This window comes from Trichosurus vulpecula, chromosome 3 (assembly GCF_011100635.1).
Source record: "Trichosurus vulpecula isolate mTriVul1 chromosome 3, mTriVul1.pri, whole genome shotgun sequence".
Lineage (NCBI taxonomy): Eukaryota > Metazoa > Chordata > Mammalia > Diprotodontia > Phalangeridae > Trichosurus > Trichosurus vulpecula.
In genome coordinates this window covers 113,310,489-113,329,105 of record NC_050575.1, presented here as the reverse complement: position 1 = coordinate 113,329,105, position 18,617 = coordinate 113,310,489, and the positions used below count along the sequence as shown (strand labels likewise).

At 45.7% G+C, this 18,617-nt stretch overlaps 2 protein-coding genes across 6 annotated transcripts in view; one reads left to right on the top strand and one right to left on the bottom strand.

Annotated features, from left to right (window-relative positions):
- The window catches only part of TTLL9 (tubulin tyrosine ligase like 9), a 36,797-nt gene extending 27,524 nt beyond the window's left edge, over window positions 1-9,273 (top strand). For 4 of the 5 annotated variants that reach the window (XM_036753090.1, XM_036753092.1, XM_036753094.1 and 1 more), the window contains 6 exons: window positions 336-423; window positions 1,378-1,436; window positions 3,487-3,683; window positions 4,632-4,745; window positions 7,698-7,822; window positions 8,745-8,933. In XM_036753090.1, coding sequence (XP_036608985.1) covers window positions 336-423; window positions 1,378-1,436; window positions 3,487-3,683; window positions 4,632-4,745; window positions 7,698-7,822; window positions 8,745-8,833 — 672 coding nt within the window. In that variant the 3' untranslated portion in view covers window positions 8,834-8,933. Of the gene's footprint in view, window positions 1-335; window positions 424-1,377; window positions 1,437-3,486; window positions 3,684-4,631; window positions 4,746-7,697; window positions 7,823-8,744 lie in introns of all 5 variants that reach the window. The other variant, XM_036753091.1, reaches the window with a different exon arrangement.
- A 1,817-nt stretch (window positions 9,274-11,090) lies between these two features.
- On the bottom strand, window positions 11,091-16,266 carry PDRG1 (p53 and DNA damage regulated 1). Its single transcript, XM_036748087.1, has 5 exons — window positions 16,122-16,266; window positions 15,809-15,884; window positions 14,523-14,597; window positions 12,740-12,820; window positions 11,091-12,128 (listed from the first exon to the last, which is right to left on the bottom strand). The coding sequence occupies exons 1-5, from the start codon at window positions 16,257-16,259 to the stop codon at window positions 12,046-12,048; spliced, it is 453 nt and encodes a 150-aa protein (XP_036603982.1). The 5' UTR covers window positions 16,260-16,266; the 3' UTR covers window positions 11,091-12,045.
- Between the last annotated feature and the right edge of the window lie 2,351 nt (window positions 16,267-18,617).

Sequence of the window (18,617 nt, the reverse complement as noted above, 5' to 3'; positions counted from 1 at the left end):
TCTCTCTTCCTTGATAATTTCTTCCCTTTCTCTGGTATCTCTGCCTTCCCTCATTTCTCTCTCCATTCTTCTGCCACCCACTCTCTTCCCTCCTTCTATTTTCCATTTTTCTCTGACACTCTCTCCTACACCGTTTCTCTCCCACTGTCTTGTCTCTCCCTTTCTTTCCACCCCAACTGTTTTCCTCTCCCTCTCTCACTGTCTCTTCCTCTCTCATCTCTCCTTGTCTTCATCTATTCTGTGTCTCTCCACTCCTCCTTCCCTCCCCTCCCTCAACCCTTCTCCTTTCTTCCTGTGTTTTCCTCCCTCTTTTTGGCTTCTCTTCTCTTCAACAGTACATCCCTCTTCGGGCCTGGTTATATCGAGATGGCTTTGTTCGGTTCTCCAATACCCGCTTCACACTGAGCAGTATTGACGATCACTGTATCCTCAACAAACACTGGTTAAGAACCTGTTTAGAACACTGAGTATCAGCAATACTAAGACAAAGACAGAAGCCTTGTCCTCAAGAAGCTTATGTTCTACTATGGATATATGTATACACCTAAGTCAATTCAAAGTTTGAAGAGAGAATATTAACAACTTGGGGGAAAAGGGATGAAGAAAAGCTTCATAGAGAAGATGACATGTGAACTGAGCCTTCAAAAATTCTGAGAAGTGGCTATGAGGGAGTATATTCTGGGCATGGGGAGAGGTAGGAGAGGACTGGCCGGTGCAAAGGAACCTACACATCTGGGATGGCTTATGCAGTTACACAGAGGTTGGATGTGAAAAGCTGAGTTTAGAGAATTCAACATTCCTAATACGCTAATTTTCTGGAATATAGATGTATGAAGGAGAATAATGGTAGACTGGGTGAGTTTCCTCCCAAACAGCTTTCTACCCTCCCCTCTGTTCCTTGGCCTATGCGCTTTCCTTTTTTTAATTTAAATTCTAGTCCATGGCTTCTAGTGGTCTTCCCATCTTGGAAGAGCTCTGGATCTGGGGTCACAGAATCAGAGGATCTCAGAGTTAACTGAAAAGGACCTCAGGAGCCATCTAATCCAGCCTGTACCTGACCAAGAACCTTTTCTACAACATCTTTGAAGATGTCCAGCCTCTGCGTAGAGACTTCCAGCACCTAACACAATGTCTATGGCATTTAGTGTTTGTAGAATTGAAATGAATGAGAGGGAGCCCGCTACTTCTCTGGCTTTATAAGATTCTGAGGTTCTAAATGCAACTTCTTTCCTATCTTCATCCTGGAATGGAGGATGGAAAGATTTGCCATTAAGATAAGTGTGGGAGGTGTGGGGACACGGGTAGCTCCCTGACCATTTGTGGAGGGAAGGATTTCTTAGCTTCTAGTCCTAGACCTTGACTGCTGACTTCTCTCAGATGTTCACCTCACCAACGTGGCTGTGCAGAAGACATCCCCTGACTATGACCCAGAGAAGGTGAGTGAACAGCAGTAACTGCCAGCCCTACCCAGGGGCACGGACCAAAGACAAGCATGCTGGGGGGTAGGGTCCTGGAAGCAAGGGTTCTTAGGCCATTATGTCCTTGCTAACAACATCTGAAGCCTTGTGGGACTTGGGGCAAGGGGATGTTTCCTTCAAGGAAGAAAGCCTGCTCTACGAGGCAGTCCATTCTACTGGATAGCTCTGAGAGGAACTGAGCCCAAAGGCAGGAAAGGTTCCAGACTAGACTCCCGAGCCACTCAGGGGTTTTGGCCCACATATTTTCTGCCCTTCCTTACTTGCCCTCTCTTGGCTAGTCCTAAAGCTACTGGAGAAAAAAACCTGCTATGTCTCCTGCTACCACTGGATGGTCTTTGGTTTTATCTGGAGGCATCCTTCATAGGATCATATATTTTGAGATTAAAAGCACATCTAAGGCTGTCTAGTCCAATCTGCTCATTTTACAAATGAGGAAACTGAGGTCCAGTGATGTTGTGGCTTGTCCAAGGTCACAGACAATGATAGAGGTTTCATTTGAACCCAGGTCCTCTGACTCCAACTCCAGCACTCGCTTGTGCGTGCTCTCCCTCCTTCCCTCCTTCCCTCCATTCTACCATGCTGTCCTCCTTAATTCATTTTGAGAGACAGAGAGGTTTGTGCTTTTCTTTGCAAAAGGGCTTCACTCCCAACACCTATAGATCTGCTGCAGATCCCTCCAACCACTGGCTTGGCCAGTGAGTCTTATATAGGCACTTGTCATGTGGCCCTCCAGGCCAGTCCAGCTTCCTGATAAATGGGCCCAGGAAGGCCTAGTCACCTTACAGAAGAAACACCTGGACACAAAGCTGCTCTGCAGCCTGGGTTTTTGGGCTTTTCCATTCAGAGCTATGTGGGTACCTCCTGGACTCTTGACCAGTTTCTTCCCACTGGCAAGGCTTTAGCCAGACTGATCCATCATAGCCTACCTCTCCCAACCAGGTAAGTAAGTGTCAGTAGGCCTGCAATGCCATATACTCACAGTGATGCTCAGCCATTCTCATATGAAGGTATATGCCCATATAATTCCCTACCACAGTAAAGGAAGGAGTTAAGAGTCTCAGAAGACATGGGTTCAACTCTCAGTTCTACTCCTAACTTTCTGTGTAAGCTTAAGCAAGGTACTTCATCCCCCTGGCCTGCTTCTCCTCATCTGTCAAACAAACTGGGTGATTTTCAAAGTCTTCTTCAGCCTTAAGATTCTGTGATCTGTGGGTTATTTTTTCACAGAGTCTGTACAGACCCTATAAACAGCTATTACTTCTGGGCTTCATATTTTGACCAGTGATGGACCGGCAAGGGTTAAGATACTGAGCCTAGGTGATGGACTTTTTCATACTCAAACCTTGAGAGGAGAAAAAGAATGAGGAAGAGCCTGTCTGCCAGGACCCCAGAGATTATCTAGTTCAACCAATAAATGAGGACCCAAAAAGACTCAGTCTGCCATGGAACCAAAAAGGAAGGTTCCACTGCCTCTGACCATAAGCTCCCAGAGGGTAGGGCCTATGTCTGGGAACAGCTAGACAATGACTTAGCAGCACAACAGAATTGAAATGGAATTTTCTGGTTAGATGAGGGTTAAGCAGAAGCTCTGTGCCTGAGATTACCTTATTGCTGCGAACTAGCTCTGGACTAATCAGGATTTGAACCGAGAATGCTTCTTAAAAGTTGGTTTTATGTTAAACCCTAATATGCTCACATAACAATCATTTGGCTCTAGTGGCTGACAGTTCAGGACCCCCAAATAATCCCAGGTATTCAAGGAAAGTACAGTGCAGAGGAAAGAGCTCTGGAGTGAGAGTCAGAGGCCCCAGGTTCAAATCCAGACTCTGCTAATTACTGCCTTTGTGACTGAGGCAGATGTTTCACATCTCTCGTCCTTGGGTATCTCTCCTCTATAAAATGATGCAAGTAGGATGGGGTTGGACTAGCTCTAAATCCTTTCTACCTCCCCTGATCCCTGCGAGCTAGGCCTGAAGTGCCTGCCATTTACCCCAGGATTCTGTGGCAGGGCTGCAAATGGATGATCCAGAGATTTCGCCAGTTCCTGACTTCCAAGCATGGCCCTGAGGCTGTGGAGACGCTCTTCCAGGACATGGACAACATCTTCATCAAAAGCCTGCAGAGCGTGCAGAAAGTCATCATCAGTGATAAACACTGCTTTGAGCTATATGGCTATGATATTCTCATCGACCAGGACCTCAAACCGTAAGGGGGCTTATTGTGGGCAGGCACAGCCCATCCTTTGGAATGGTCCATTGCATGGGCTCCCCCCTTGCTTAGGGTGCTCTGTCCACAGAGTGGACCATTCCTCAGGATGGCTTGCTCCACAGTTCAATTCAGGTTCATTTGAGCTAAGGGACCTATATCACAGAGTGATGCACCCTATAGAATGGCCTCTTCTTAGGGCAGGCCATTTTATAGGTTACAGGATGGTCCATTTCTAACTGCTCCAAAGATGAGAGTTGTTTGGCCCCAACCAAACTTGTGTCCACAGAGGCTCTCCCTTAGTAGGCCACATATCATGCAGCTTGGAGGAAGATCCTCAGTGTATTCCAGTTGTCCCCATACCCAAAGGACACCAGTCCCCAACAACTGCCAACTACTACACAGCCTTCTCCATTCAGATTCAAGAGAGGGTGGGTAAATACCTGGCACTTAGCACTTAGCACAAGCTAAGTAAGGGGTGCAAAGAATATCCAGATAAGGCAACCAATGCCCCACATTCGAAATATGGAAAATTTAGATCTAGAGACTCAGAGCACGTTGAGACAATCACTGGGGGCAACACAGTGTGGAATGGACTCTGGCCTGGGGCCTAGCCATGGATGTGCCACTGATTTCCTGTGTATTCTTGGACAAGTACTTTTCCTTCTGTGCACCTCAGTTTAATCCTCACTAAAATGGGGGTCACAAGGCTTCAAAGAATTCTGAGGATAAAATGTTCATAGACATTGAAAGTGTGTAAGGAGCCATACAAAGAGTCCATTATCATCATAGAGACGAAATGATGCTGACTTCTCCCTGAAGTAGATGGGCATTCGTTTTCTTCCCAGTGGGCCAGATTGAGAAAAAACCAGGAGTTCCATTTGGGGTTATCTGGCATCTTACTACAGGGCCAAGAGATCACCAACCCTCCTTTTTCCTAACCTTCAGGTGGCTTCTTGAGGTCAACGCCTCTCCGTCCCTTGTTGCCAGCAGCCAGGAGGACTATCACCTCAAGACTTGCCTTCTGGAAGACACGCTGCATATTGTAGACATGGAGGCCAGGTGGGGACACTGATGCCAACCTAAAGAGGCCTGGGGGCCCTCACTTTAAGTATATGAAAACCTTGATTTACACAAAATAATTTCTTTATTCTTGGAGACAGGATCATTATCTAGCTCTCCTGACTCCCGCCCTGGCCAATGCTCTTTCTACTACACTTACAATGCCCACAAATTTGGGGCTGATTATTTTTCCCCAAATGCATCTGACATGATTTTTAAAAATTCAGTTTGATTTTCAGTTCTGAATCCTCTCCCTTCTCCTTCCCTCTACCTATTAAAAAAAAACACTCAGAAATATGTAAAATCATGCCAAAAAAAATTCTTACATAGCCATGTCTCTACCCCCCTCCAACAAAAATATGCTTCTGTCCTCTGAGTCCATCAGGTCTTTATCTGGAGATTGAAAGCATGTTTCATCACGAGCCCTTTGGAATTGTTTGGACATTATGTTGGTCAGAGTCGCTAAGTCTTTACAATATTGCTGTTACTGAGTACGTTCTTCTCCTGGTTCTTCTCACTTCACTTTACATCTCTTCATATAAGTTTTCCCAGGTTTCTCTGACACCCTCCCCTTCATCATTTCTTATAGCACAATAGTATTCCATTACATTCATATACCACAACTTGTTCAGCCATTACCCAGTTGATAGACATCTCATTTTCCAATTCTTTACCGCCACAAAAAGAGCTGCTACAAATATTTTTGTATGTATGGGTCCTTTTCCTCTTTCTTTGATCTCTTTGAGGTGTAGACCTAGTACTGGTATTGAAAAGATATATACAATTTAATAGTTTTTTGGGCATGGTTCCAGATTATTCTCCAGAACAACCATACGAGTCCATAGTTCCACCAGCAGTGCATTGAGTACACCTGTCCTCCCACAGCCCCTCCTGCGTTTGTCATTTTCCTTTTCTGTCATCTCAGCCAATTTTGTGGGTGTAAGGTGGCCCTTCGCATTTGTTTTACTTTGCGTTTTTCTCAGTATTATAATTCATTATTTTTAAAATGTGATTTATTCAACTTCTCAAGAACATCGTTGTCTTGTAAATTAGGGTACTCCTGACCTGTAGGTGCCAACTGGAGCTGTTTTTTTTTAACCAGACCTAGCTGTGATTTCTTTGTAGAGAGCTCTTGATGAGCTCTGATGCACATCAGCACCCTCTCTGTAATTTATAGTCTTAGAGTTAGGAGAGGCAGATGAAGAGAAGGTTAAATGGCTTGCCCAACATCAACACAGCAAGCATTTGACAGAGTCAGGACTGAGGGAAGCTCACTGTCTCACTGCCTCTTAACAGAAGCTAAACTATACAGAAAATTAGGTTGATAGAAGTCCTTGCCCCCCACCTCCTAAGGCAGACCTAACCAATACTTTTTTTCTCCTACTGGGAAAAGAGTAATTGTTGGGGAGGAATAGCTTAATAGAGAAATTTGGGGAAGACATGTGCAAGCACTGGGGATATTAAAAAGGCAACTGCTACTCTCAGGGAGCTTATAATCTACTGAGGAAGACAAAACGCAAAAAGAAGCTGGCGAGCTGGGGGTGGAAGGTTCCTAACTTGGGGCATGATGGAGAAATCCAGAGCTCAAGTAAGGATCATGGGGTCCTGGAGCTGGAAGGCACCTTAGAGATCATCTAGGGGTGCCCCTTCATTTCCCAAATGGGGTATCTGAGGTGCAGAGAAGGGAAGCTGCTTGCCTAAGGTTAAGGGGGATGAGCTGGACCATGAACCTGGAGCCATTGACTTCACATCCATTCCCTTCAAAGGCCTCAGGCTAGAAGCTTCCCTGAACAAAGCAGTAGCAGCACTAGGTCCTCAGATCTGTCCTTGGCCAAGACAGAAACACGTTGGTGATCAGTTACTCCAGGGCTTCCTCCCTCCTTGGGTCAAGGCTAGAAACACACAGTGGCTGAGATTCTTGTGGCGATCTCTGTAATAGAAATGATCAAAATGATGATAATCCCTTTCATGCGGTTTACAAAGCACTTTCTCACACACGTACACATAGCAGCCGTGGGAGTCGGGGAGGGCTTTGCAGAAACAAAAACAGGCCCGTAGAGGTGAAGTCTGGCAGGTGGTGAAGGTGGGACTCAAAGCCAGCAGTGAGTGCCCTGTGGCATGTGAAAGAGTACAGCATCTGGAGTCCAAAGAGCTGGGTTTAGAGTCCAGACTGTCATTTACTAGCTGTGTGACCCTAGGCAAGTCACTTCCCTGCTTAGCCTCTGTTTTTGCATCTGTAAAATGGGGTAGTAATACTTAGACTGGCTGTATCTCAGTGAGTCTGGAAGACCTGGGTTCCAGTGCTGCTTCTGACACCCACTGGCTCTGCGACCCGGCCCCCAGGTAGCTCTCTAAGGCTGTTTGTTATAAACGAGGGTATGCACGATTGGCACTGGAGGAGGGAATTTGCACACGGTAAGTTCTCCACATCAAGCAGCAATGTAATTACAGGTGTGGGTCCTCCTGTTCCCTACCTCCATGGCCACACACAAAAAAGCATATTTTTACTTCCTGTCATGTATGATTATTGTGAGGATCAAATAAGACCACAGATATGGAGTATCTTTGAAATCTTAAAATGCTATAGAGATGTCAGTTACTGGGTTGTTAATTGTGAGCCAGTGTCTTCTCAAACTTCATCCCACTACAGCTTTTCTATAGCTTTCACCTCTTAGAGAGAGGGAGTATGTATGGGTACAACAGAGTCAGAAAGCCTTGGGCCCAGGTTCAGGCTCTGCCATATTGTTGGTTTGTAACTATGAGCAAATTGTTTGGCCTCTGAGCTTCGGCTCACCTCTCTGTAAAATGCCACTGACCTCACAGGGTCTGTCATTCACGGAAGTGCTAGTCCTTTACATCTTTGGCTGGTGCCCCCTCCACAAAGCTTCCCTTGTCAGAGGGCTGCATCCATCCAGGGATTTGCTACCCATCCCTGCTGTGCCTGCCCCCTAGGCTCACAGGAAAGGAAAAGCGAGTTGGCGGCTTTGACCTCATGTGGAACGATGGACCAGTCAGCAGAGAAGGAGAGCGCATCGACATATCAGGGACTGGGAACTTTGTGGCCAACACCCACCTAGGTATGTGGAGCTACTCAGAGGGTCATGTTCTCAGTCTGGCACAATCTGGGGACGGGGGGGGGGGGAAACACAAACAGTGGAGGGGTTGGGGGTGGTCTAGTGGAAAAACCACTGGACTAGTCCACTACCTGTCAATCAGTAGTGAGTTCTCTGTCCACATGCATGGGTCTTTAGACAATACTCCTTTGTCCTCTCATGTTTATAATCTTAATGAGCTTTCCCCTCATGCTAGGGTGACTGCCACCTTTTAGAATTTTAGTCCATGGGAACTTCACTCTCCCTGCTCTGAAGCCCTCTGTATCAGCTCTCCCCAGATCTGAGGGGCCCACATCAAACTGCATTTTTGTCTTCATTCTTAACTCTACAAGCGAGTAGATGGGGATGGCTCCATGGGTTTCCAATCAGATGAACTCTGAGGGGGGAAAGATCATGAGGACAAGGACACTCAGGGCAGGCTTCTTGCAGGAGATGGTTTAGACTGGGTCATGAAGTCTGGGTGGGGTTGCCATATATGCACAGGGCAGAGGACAAGTGTGGGATGTGACAGGCAATCTAAATGGGTTTGACCACAGGCCCATGGATGAGAGGAGTGTGAAAGAGGGCCCAGAAGGTAGAGCGATCACACATTGTGAAGGGCCTTAAAAAGCAGAACCTGAACTTGATTTGGTGTTAACAGTACACATCTCTTTAGTGCTTTACTTTTCAAGGCACCTTCCTGGAAATTGCCTGGAGGGAGGATAGTTATGAGGTGGAGGAAGGGAAAGAGTGCTGGTCTTGGATACATTCCGTGGGCAAACTGCTTCTTTCCAGGCCTGTTTTCTCATCTATCAGATGCGAGTAGTAATGATTGCCCTCCACCTTAAAGAGCTCATGAGGTGTGCCTGTAAGTACTATGTGGGTTATTCATATTCCTTTTTGACAGATGAGAAAACTGAGGCTTGCTCACAGCCATGGTCTTCTCCCTATCAGCTCCAGATCACCCAGCCAGTGAGTACAAGGGGCTCCTGCTAGCACCCCTCTTCTTGCTTTATTTCAGGCTGCAACAACGACCGAAAGAAACAGCTGAGGCAGCTCTTCCGCTCACTTCACAGCCATAAGAAAGTTACCAGCTAATCACGGTGGGCCAGGGGGAAACTGAGCCCAAGCAGGTGCCCAGTGACCCCTCCCAATTTTGGAGCAGTGCCTCCAGTTTCTCTCAGGCCCACCAACAGTTGTGCTGGTTCAGCACATCACCAACCCTCAGCTTCCTGGACTTGCTGGCTCCAGGATGTGCTGTGGGTGAAGCGTGCTCAGGAGCTTTGCCAATCTGGGAAGCTGGATGAATTTGTGACCTTGATAGGGGTTAGTGATCGGGAACTAAGGATTTGACCTATACAAAGAGACATGTAGCAAGCCTTGCAGTCCTAGAGAGAACTTTCTTAATAAAATCATCATTTGATTTCTCTTTCTGATATGGCTAGGATCCTGTTGGCTTAAGCATTGGACATCACCTACGTATGTATACTCATGGGACACTTCCCCCTTCCAGGCAGACAGGCAAGGTCACCCCCATTTTAGAGATGGGAAAAAGCTCAGGGAAGAGAAGGGAGTAAATTGCCTTCACCAGGTTGCCACAGTGTGAATTCAAAGTTAGAGGATCTCAGTTACAAGACTAGCTCCAACATTTATTAGCTATAGGAATTCAGACAAGTCACTTAACCTCTAGGGCTTGTTTCCTCATCCATGTGGACCACATGTGACCAGACTGGTGTCAAGGACTCTGATCTATTGAGGAAAGCCCCTCTCCTAATGCAGCTCCTTCACGTTCTGAGGCTTGCCTGGGACCCTGAGAGGATAAGTAACTTACCCAGAGTCATAGCCAGCATGGATCAGAGGTGAGGCAGGAACCCAGGTTTTCCTGACTTCCAAGGTTAGCTCTTTATTTAATGTCAGGATGCCTCTCTTCACATCTAATGGGACTAACAAAGCAACCAGCCATTTATTATGCACTTTCTTAGGGCAGAGCAGTCCTAATTCTAACACAGACCCTAAGCATGTTATTTATTTATTTAATCACCACTTTATTACACCCTTACCATATGTGAAGCACTGTGACAGGTGTTGGGGATCTAAGTATAATCAGTGAAACAATCCCTCTTGATAAGGATCTGAGTTACAAAACGGTGATTAATCTGTACTGGAGAAGTTGTTTCAGCAGAATCACGGATCCAGACAAAGGAAAAAAAACATGCAAAGCATCATGACAAAGGGTTAGGGATGACAGAAAAATTAGACAGTCTCTTGTCTGCAGTCCTTTATAGCCCATAGGGAGACCCAACAATGTAGAGAACTATAACACAACACAAAGTTGGGTGCTTTGAGAGAGGCTGAGAAAATGCTAATTAATTAAAGTCCATGCAAGAAACATCAGACCTGCCAAAGATCAGGAAGGGTTTCATGGAAGTCACGCTTAAGATCTGAAGGTGAAGTCTCCCCGAACCCTTGTGTTTCCTTCTCTGTAAAACGGGCATGTAATCCAATGTATCTACCTCCTGAAAAATGCCTGGGTGACTTAGATGAGCTAATGCATTTCAAGTACTTTGCCAACTTCACAGGCCAGTTATAATCACCCTTCTGTGTGGACATAGCATCAGCTTTTCAGAATACACTTTATAAAGACTGGCATAACTACTTACATTTGTATAGCATTTTAAAGTTTGCAAAGCACTTTCCTCACACCCTAAGGGAGACAGTTCAAGTGTCATCACTATTTGAGAGAAAAAGTTAAAGAAGGTAAGTGACTGGCTCAGAGGTACACCTATCAGCAGGAGGCTAGGCCCCTCCTGACTCAAGGTTAGGTGGTACACTCTGTAGCACAGCCAGTAATGAAGGTGCTGGAGTGGGGAGAAGTGAGCCTAAGTGAGAGGTGTGAGGTACCAACCAGGAGTCAGTAAGAGATCTGTGTAGCAATGGGCATCATTTAATCATCGTCAGGAACTGCTGGATGCATTCCAGGCCTCACCCTTCCTCCCTCGGCTCCCAGTCTGGCTTAACAGAAAACCACAGTCCAACCTACAACTGCACATTCGTGCATGATGATGTATAGCACACACAGTTTCCTTTCAAAGTGATCTCATGTTCGAGGTGCAGTAGTTTATGTGCAAGGTAAATAACACAATCTCTAGCAGTGATTTACCACTGGCCACAGAGACTCTGCAGAAGAATACACCATTTGCAACCACTGGAAGCTGTCTCAGGCATAACAAACACAGATCACAGACACTGGAGATTCCATCCAGGGTCTTTATTCTGCTCAGTTTTTTTTTAGGGCTCTTAGGAGGTTCATTTGGCATAGTCCTGTGGTGTGTCCACCTTGAAATTCTATGAAGCTATGGGAGTGTAGATAGGGGCACTATTACCAGGGAATGTTCACTAAGGTGCCCCTAACCCCTATAATTACTGAAGGAACGACTACCTGGGTAATTTCCCTTTGCCTGAGAGGTTTAGGAGACAAAGTCTCAGTCTGATCTACAAGATATTAACAGGAGTCTATTAAAAGCTCTGATGTAATCAGAACTCAAAAAGGATTGTAAAGGGGGAGCTGCGTTGGAAAACGTGAGCTCTGTCTTCAGCACTAGTTGCACGAGCTGTGTGGTGAACCACAAATAGAGAAGGTTTCCTGTCTATCACAAACCACCATTGAGCTTTGCTGTTCTATTCCTACCTGTTATAAAGCTCCATCACTGTCCTACCAAGTCTCTCGTCTCCATCCTTTCCCCACAGCCAGGGCAGGGAAGGGAGGGGTCATGCTGGAATGAAGTACTCACTCTCTCCCACTCCCTTCTCCAGACCTAGAACAATAGTCAAACTGTGGGTCTGAGGCAAAGGAAAAACGCACCCTCCCAGACAGCAGGACATTGTTGGAAGTGCCTGTGGCAGTCATTCTAATGCTCCCACTGCTGCTGCCCCAGCCTCTCATCCTGGATCTTCTCCAAGGACTATCAATAGGCTTGGTGTTTCTGCCCACCCTGGTGGTGTCCTGGGTGGATAATAACAGGCTGTAGGTTCCTAGCCTTAATAGAGCAGCCAAATCCTGTAAACAAAAGTCTTCAGTATCAAACTGCTATCTGATCTGTAAAGCTAGTTCCAACCATACCCTATCGCCATGGTTGTGAAGCAGTTCTTCTGTGGGTAGATGGGGGTCAACAGTTTAAATCCCCATTCTGGTCCTTGGTTGCTGAACCTCATCCTTTCAAGATGACATGAATGGCTCTCATCTCCTCCTGGCTCAGGGGCTTCAGGTTAAATCCTTTCAACTCTGGTTTACCTAGGGGGAGAATCAAGTCAGCGGGTCAGAGTGATGTAAAGGAGGTGTTGGCTGGTCCCACCACATTCTAGCTGGGTGAAGGAGAACTAACTTGACTTTTACACATTGTCACGGGAGGGACTAATAGTCTAATAAGAAAAGCTAAGCAGAGAGTTTTGTGCTAAGCAACAATGACCCCCTCACTTCTCTTGGGTTTGGAAAGACTCTTGTTTCCCCGTTTATCTCAGGGACTTTCCTGCTCACTCATATACTGCAATCACTGCCATGGAAAAGGAGCCAGTTTTGGTTTCATCCAAAGTCATAAAGATGTCCCCTGGGTTATAATATCTGCCTTCCCTCTCTCCTAAACTCAATTTTTATCATGAGCTAATTCAAAGTGACCAATGGGAGAGCACAACTCTATGAGGAAACTTTAATGGAACTACAGACTATTATTGTAGGTAGAGTTCAGACTGGCCCAGGCCCTCGGCACGTACCAGTCCCCTAAGCCCCTCTTCTTCACTTTCCGGGTGCCTACATTCACTTGTTTTACCCTGACCTCTGAGATTTGCGCTAACCTGGGATTTAAGTTCTGGCTTTTCCCACTTTTCAGTCCCCGCTAATGAATCTACCTTGGGCTTCTAAGAGACGGTTGACCTTCCCTTTCAGCTGTTTCCGGAGTTTCTCTATCTCCTCATCCAGGCGCTCCTGATCTGAAAACAAACAAACAAACAATAGCAGCTAACGTTTTCAGAACATTTTGCAGTTTTGAAAGCACCTTCTTCCCAAATCCTGTGAAGTGGGTAGTGCAAGCAGCATTATCCTTCTTTCATAGAGGATGAAACTGAAGCTGGGGCCAAATGACTTCTCCACTGAGTGTCAAGACTCAACTCCAGGTGTCCTCTCCACACACCACCACACTGCCTGTCAACAGAAGGATCTGGAGGAGTGGGAGTGAGAGGTCTAGGATAATCTACCAAGGTCCCAAAGAATAGCAGAAAAAAGGCAGTTGTGTTTGGGGTGGGAGAGGCAGCCCAATGTTGCTGGTGTCTGAGAGGAAGAAGAGGAGCTGGTTGAGGTTAAGAATGTGTAAACCATAATGCAAGCTGGGCTGAAACATGGAGGAAACCATGGATTTATTAAACAAAGCCTGCTTACAAACTGCTAGGTGACCAAAGGCAAGTGACGTTCCTTGATTCCACCTTTGAAAAACAAGTGACTTGGACTAGATGGTCTCTAAAATTCCTTGCAGCTTTGACAATTCTCTAATTCTTACAACCTGATGTCAAGAGCTTCCCCATTAACAAAGAATTATAAAATACTGTCTAGGTACTACATACTGTCTAGCCAAAGAGATGACTGTCCAAAGAGAATGCCTGACTGGAAATGTTTAATTGTCTAATGAGTGGCACAGATTAGTGACTCAGCGAGTGAGAGGATGCAGGAGCCAGACTCGAGTTCAACCTTTAAGAATGTATACAATTTACAGAGACCAATGAGACAAGGAAGATCTTTGCAAGCAAAGATAACAGCGAGATCAAACAGAGGTGAGGAAGCTTGAGGAGTGGTGTGCCAGACAGAAAGCCAAGAGATGGCCTGACTAGAATAAAGGGGTAGTATGTAAGTGAGGAGATAAGATAGGCTGGGTCAGACTGTGAAATTTCTTTTCTGGGACTGGATACCAAGAACTGTCAATTACTTTGTTTTCAAATCACACCATTATAGCTTTTGTTTAGTTAATTTTGACCCCATAGGACTTTATGTAGAGGATCAGAGATTTGGGGCTGGAGGGGACATCAGAGGCCAAATGAGAAAAATGAAGCCCAGCAAAGTTGTGTTTTGCCCAAGGTCACACAGACAGCAATGTCTTTTTATCAGGCACAAGTAGAACTTGAACCCAGATTCTGGCTGCCCCATGTTCTTTCCATTGTACTGGGATGGTGGATGTCCAATTCCTTCTTTCCCAGCTAAGAATACAGATCTTGGTCTCATCTTTCTGCCCTGGTGCCCCACAACCCCTCTCCCCCCAAAAAAACCTGACTCCAAAGAAGGTTTTGGGGGCTTTTTAAAAAAAATCGTAATCACTGTGTTTATCATTTTGCTGGTTCTGCTTACTCCACTCTGCAAACAAATCTTACCTTTCTCTGAATTCCTCATACTTGTTTCTTATAGTTATTCCCTAATCAGCACATACCTACTTTGTTTCAAGTTTTTTGCTATTATATATGACTTTTTTGCCTTTGACTTCTTTGAGGTATATGCCCCAAAGTGAGAGCTCTAGGTCAAAGGCTATTAAACTTTTGGGACTGAGACTTTGTGATCAATTTGAATTAAGACCTAAGTCTAAATGCTATGTAAAGCTTGATTTGGGAGGTAAAGCTGCAGTGTTCACAGCACAGTTGTGGGGCTCCTTACCTTTCTCAATCATTTCCTTTGTCCGTGGTCGGGGAAGCTTGATGAACATGTTTCCAAAGCAAACCATCACTTTATCTGAAACAGTAAATAGTCCATGGTCAGCTTGATAAATCAGCAAGTATTTATTAAGCACCTACTATGTGCCAGGCACTGTAGGACACAAATATTAAGAATGAAACAATTCCTACTCCTAAGGAGCTTACATTCTAATAGAGGAGACCACAAGTACATATATAGCATATCAACAGATACAAATATATTTAAAGGGGGACGTGGAGGATCAGGAAAGGCTCTTACGAAGATAGGGAAACTAAGTAGAATTAGGGTGCTGGTCACACCCCTCACTGAGGCCAGCATCTTTGGGGCTAATGCCAGATTTAGCTAGTGATACTCAAAGATTGTGGAGGCAAAGTTTTTAGTAGACTTGGAGTCAGGAAGGCATGGCCTTCCTCAATCCCTCCTCAACTTAGCTATTCTCAGCCCCAGTTTCCTCATCTCTAAAACAAGAATAATAATATTTATCTCACAGGGTTATTAAAAGGATTGAAATAACATGTAGGGCATGTCACAAATCCTCAAGTGTTATATGTCGGCTATTATTAGCATTTCCATAAGACTTCAGGTATCCTAATTCCCTAAGGAAGGTGGCAGAATTTAACATCCAATTTGGGGAAAAAAAAAGGAAATGGAGATCTCTAACCACTTCTGTGTAGTCATTTAAAAAAAAAAAGAACCTACAAAAACCCCCTATCTTAACTATACAGGAAAGCAATGTTAAAAGGAATTTGCACCAATGTCCTCAAAAGTATTTACTGTATATATTGTGATAATGTGTTCTGGGCCCAATCTATAAGTGATGTGAATTTCAGATGTAAATATCCCATCTGATTTGTTTTTCTTTCTCTCCCCTCTTCACTCTACTGCTGTGATATAGAATTAAAGACGATTACCTGAAACTGACCCAAGAGAAAGGAGTCAGAGTAAATCCAGGCTTGCTTGTACTCAGTGTTCCTAAGCTATAGAAGCTAATGTTTCAAGAGCCCAGAGTCTTTCCTCTGAACACAAGGCTGGGTCAGGGGTCCGGGGCAGCGCGGAGGGCAGCTATAAAGGGGCTGGGATGTTTCCAACAAGAGGCGCAGGGTCTCCTTTTCCCTACCCAGAGGAGGAAGCACCTTGGTACAGGGGTGGCGGGCGGCTCTACGTGGACTCCAGGCTCACCCCTGGAAGGCACGCAGAGGCTGGGGAATGACTTCCGTGACCCCTGACCCCGCTCCCCCACAACTCACCCGACTGGCTGGAGTCTCTCTGAAGGGCCCTCAGGGCCTCCCGGTTCTGGTTCCTTTTCAAGTCCAGGTCCACTATCTAGGAGAAAGTCAGACATCACGGTGGGGCCGAGGGAGGAGAGGGAGTCAGAGGAGAAACCTTGGCCCAAGCATCCTCCCTATCTCCCCCTCCCCCATTCCCCGCCTCGGGGCCTCAGTTTCTCCCTCTGCACAAGGACCAGGATCAAAGTCGGGGTAAGGGAAGGGGGGGAGTGGAGGAGTAAGGAGGGCAGCAATTTGGAAGCGCGTTCCCCTAGTCCCCGGACCCTTCGCGCACCTGCTGCTTGTCGGCCAGCACCTCCTCGGCCAACTCCTCTACCTCGCTCAGGTAGCGCAGCACACGCTCGGGTTCAGACCCCAACATGACTTCGGCAAAGGGGCAGAGGGGGTAGTTCGGCAGTCTCCCTGTGCGCATGCGCCAACACCACAGGCACGTTACGAGTCGGCGGCGGCGGCCGGCGCGCGCGGAACACGTAGGTCAGGACGCACGCCTGGGGGCGGGGCGGGGCAAAACGAAAGTGGGGACGGCCTTTGGGGCCACGTGACGATGGAGCTGGGCGGGGACTAGGACTAGGACGGTGGACTAGGCTTGATGGAGTTGGGCGGGGACGCACGTGTGCTGGGGAAAGACAGGTACTTTGGCGCCCCCGTCAGGCTGAATTCAGTCTTTGCTCTTGAAGTCCTCAAGTCCGAAAATGGTTGTCTTAGGGGTTCATTCCTCCCAGACGCGTAAACTGGGGAGAGTGGAGCGAAAATAAGAGGAACACAGCCACTTCTGGTTCCCGGGGCAGCATGGGCAGGTTGGGGAGGGATGCAGCACAGAGCAGGCTCTCCCTCTGGCCTCCTCCCTTAATCCGCATCTCTACCTTGGTTTCTCATTTTCTCTCTCTCTGTAAAATGGGTAGAAAATAGCCTTCCACAGAATTCATTGGGAGCAAAGAATAATTTCCAATTCGATTTAACAACTAGGTGGTGTGTTAGATTTAGGCTCAGGAAGGGCTGAGTTTGAATCCTACCTTGATTCATCTATAAGGTGGATAGAATCATAGCCCCTACCTCACAGGGCTGTTGTGAAGGTCACATGATGTAACGCATGCAAAGAGCTTTGTAAAGCTTAAAGCCACATATAAAACGTTCACTGGTATTGTCTTCCTCCTCTTCTTCATCATCATCGTCACCATCATCATCAAAAAGGGCTTCCTGAACTCGATGATCAGTGCTCAATGGAAGCCTAGGTTCAGCCTCTGGCTTCTTAAGTCTACAGCCTTTCAAACTATGACCTTGACCCAGAAGGGAAGAGCTACTTGTGGGGAGTACTCAAGAGAATGTTTTCAGGAAGAAGCTTGATGTTAATCATCTAGGTAGGAGCTCTATGACCTTGGACAAGTCACTTCTCTACTTTCCTCCTCTGTAAAATAAGGTGATTCACATTCAAAAATTTTAATTAAATACATTTTCATTATATTATAAGAATCTCTAACTTTCACTGCTTTAGGATTTTTCTGGTCCAAATAGTTTGGTATGTTGAAAAAAAAAGGATTTCTATAAGAACGATAATACTTTTATCAAAAAGCCAAAATTACAGTCTTTGAAATTCAACATATATTATTCTCATCCTCAGCAGATGTAACAAGAAGTCTTCTGTAGAACTTGGGTTTTCTGGCCCTAAACCAGGACCAATAAGTATACGTAAGTTTAAAGAGACAGATGTAGGCTTCATCACTAGTGGTGGTATGGGCTTGGTATATACTTGTTGGTGCTACAGAAGGAATATCATTCCACAGCTCCTTTTCCAACTCTCTGAAAACTTCAGAAAAGCAGGCTCTAAATGAATCAATTTGTTAATTAATTAGCCTTGGCAAGTAGGCAGTGCAGTAGATGGAGTACTGGGTCTGGAGTTAGGAAGACTTATCTTCCTGAGTTCAAATCTGGCCTCAGGCACTTCCTAGCTATGTGACCCTGGGCGAGTTGCTTAACCCTGTTTGCCTCAGTTTCCTCATCTGTAAAGTGAGCCAGAGAAGGAAATGGCAAACCATTCCAGTGTCTTTACCAAGAAAGCTCCAAATGGTCATAAAGAGTCAGACATGACTGAAAAACAACTGAATAGCAAAAAAATTAATTAACCTACAAGGGAATATGGCCATGAGGTGGCTCAACTCTAGGTCTACTAGCCAAGTTACTCCGTACTCATGCACTAACTTCCCAAAAGGCTGAAGTATCCCCCTCTTCAACAGAGACCATTCAGCCTATAAACTCATACTATTCTGCTTCACCGCTGAGGATCATGGAGCTATACCATCTCATGATATCTGGGATTTGTCATTGGATTCCATATAGGTCTAGGTGTATGATAGAGAATATATTCCAGTATTTCTAAACTAGAAAATCAGTCATCTCTCCTTTAAAACCCTCAGCCCGCATTTGGAAATTGTACTTTCCACCAATTGTCTTCATTTATAAGACTTAGATGATTGACTCTCTAGTGACTGCATGATTTTTAAAACAGCTTTATATAAAGGTGACTTTATATACCTTCAGATATTTGCCATGGTCACCACAGGTCTTTAGGTTAGTCTCAGTTCTTTCGTTAATGCAAAAAACAAAAATTGGTTAAGGGGGTAGGGCTGAGCAACCCTACACACACACACACACACACACACACACACACACACACACACACACACACACACACAACCAGGATGGCCATTTTAAACCTTTCTGCACATTTAAGCAAAAACTTTGTAACAATTTCTGGTACTAGTTAACTTAGATG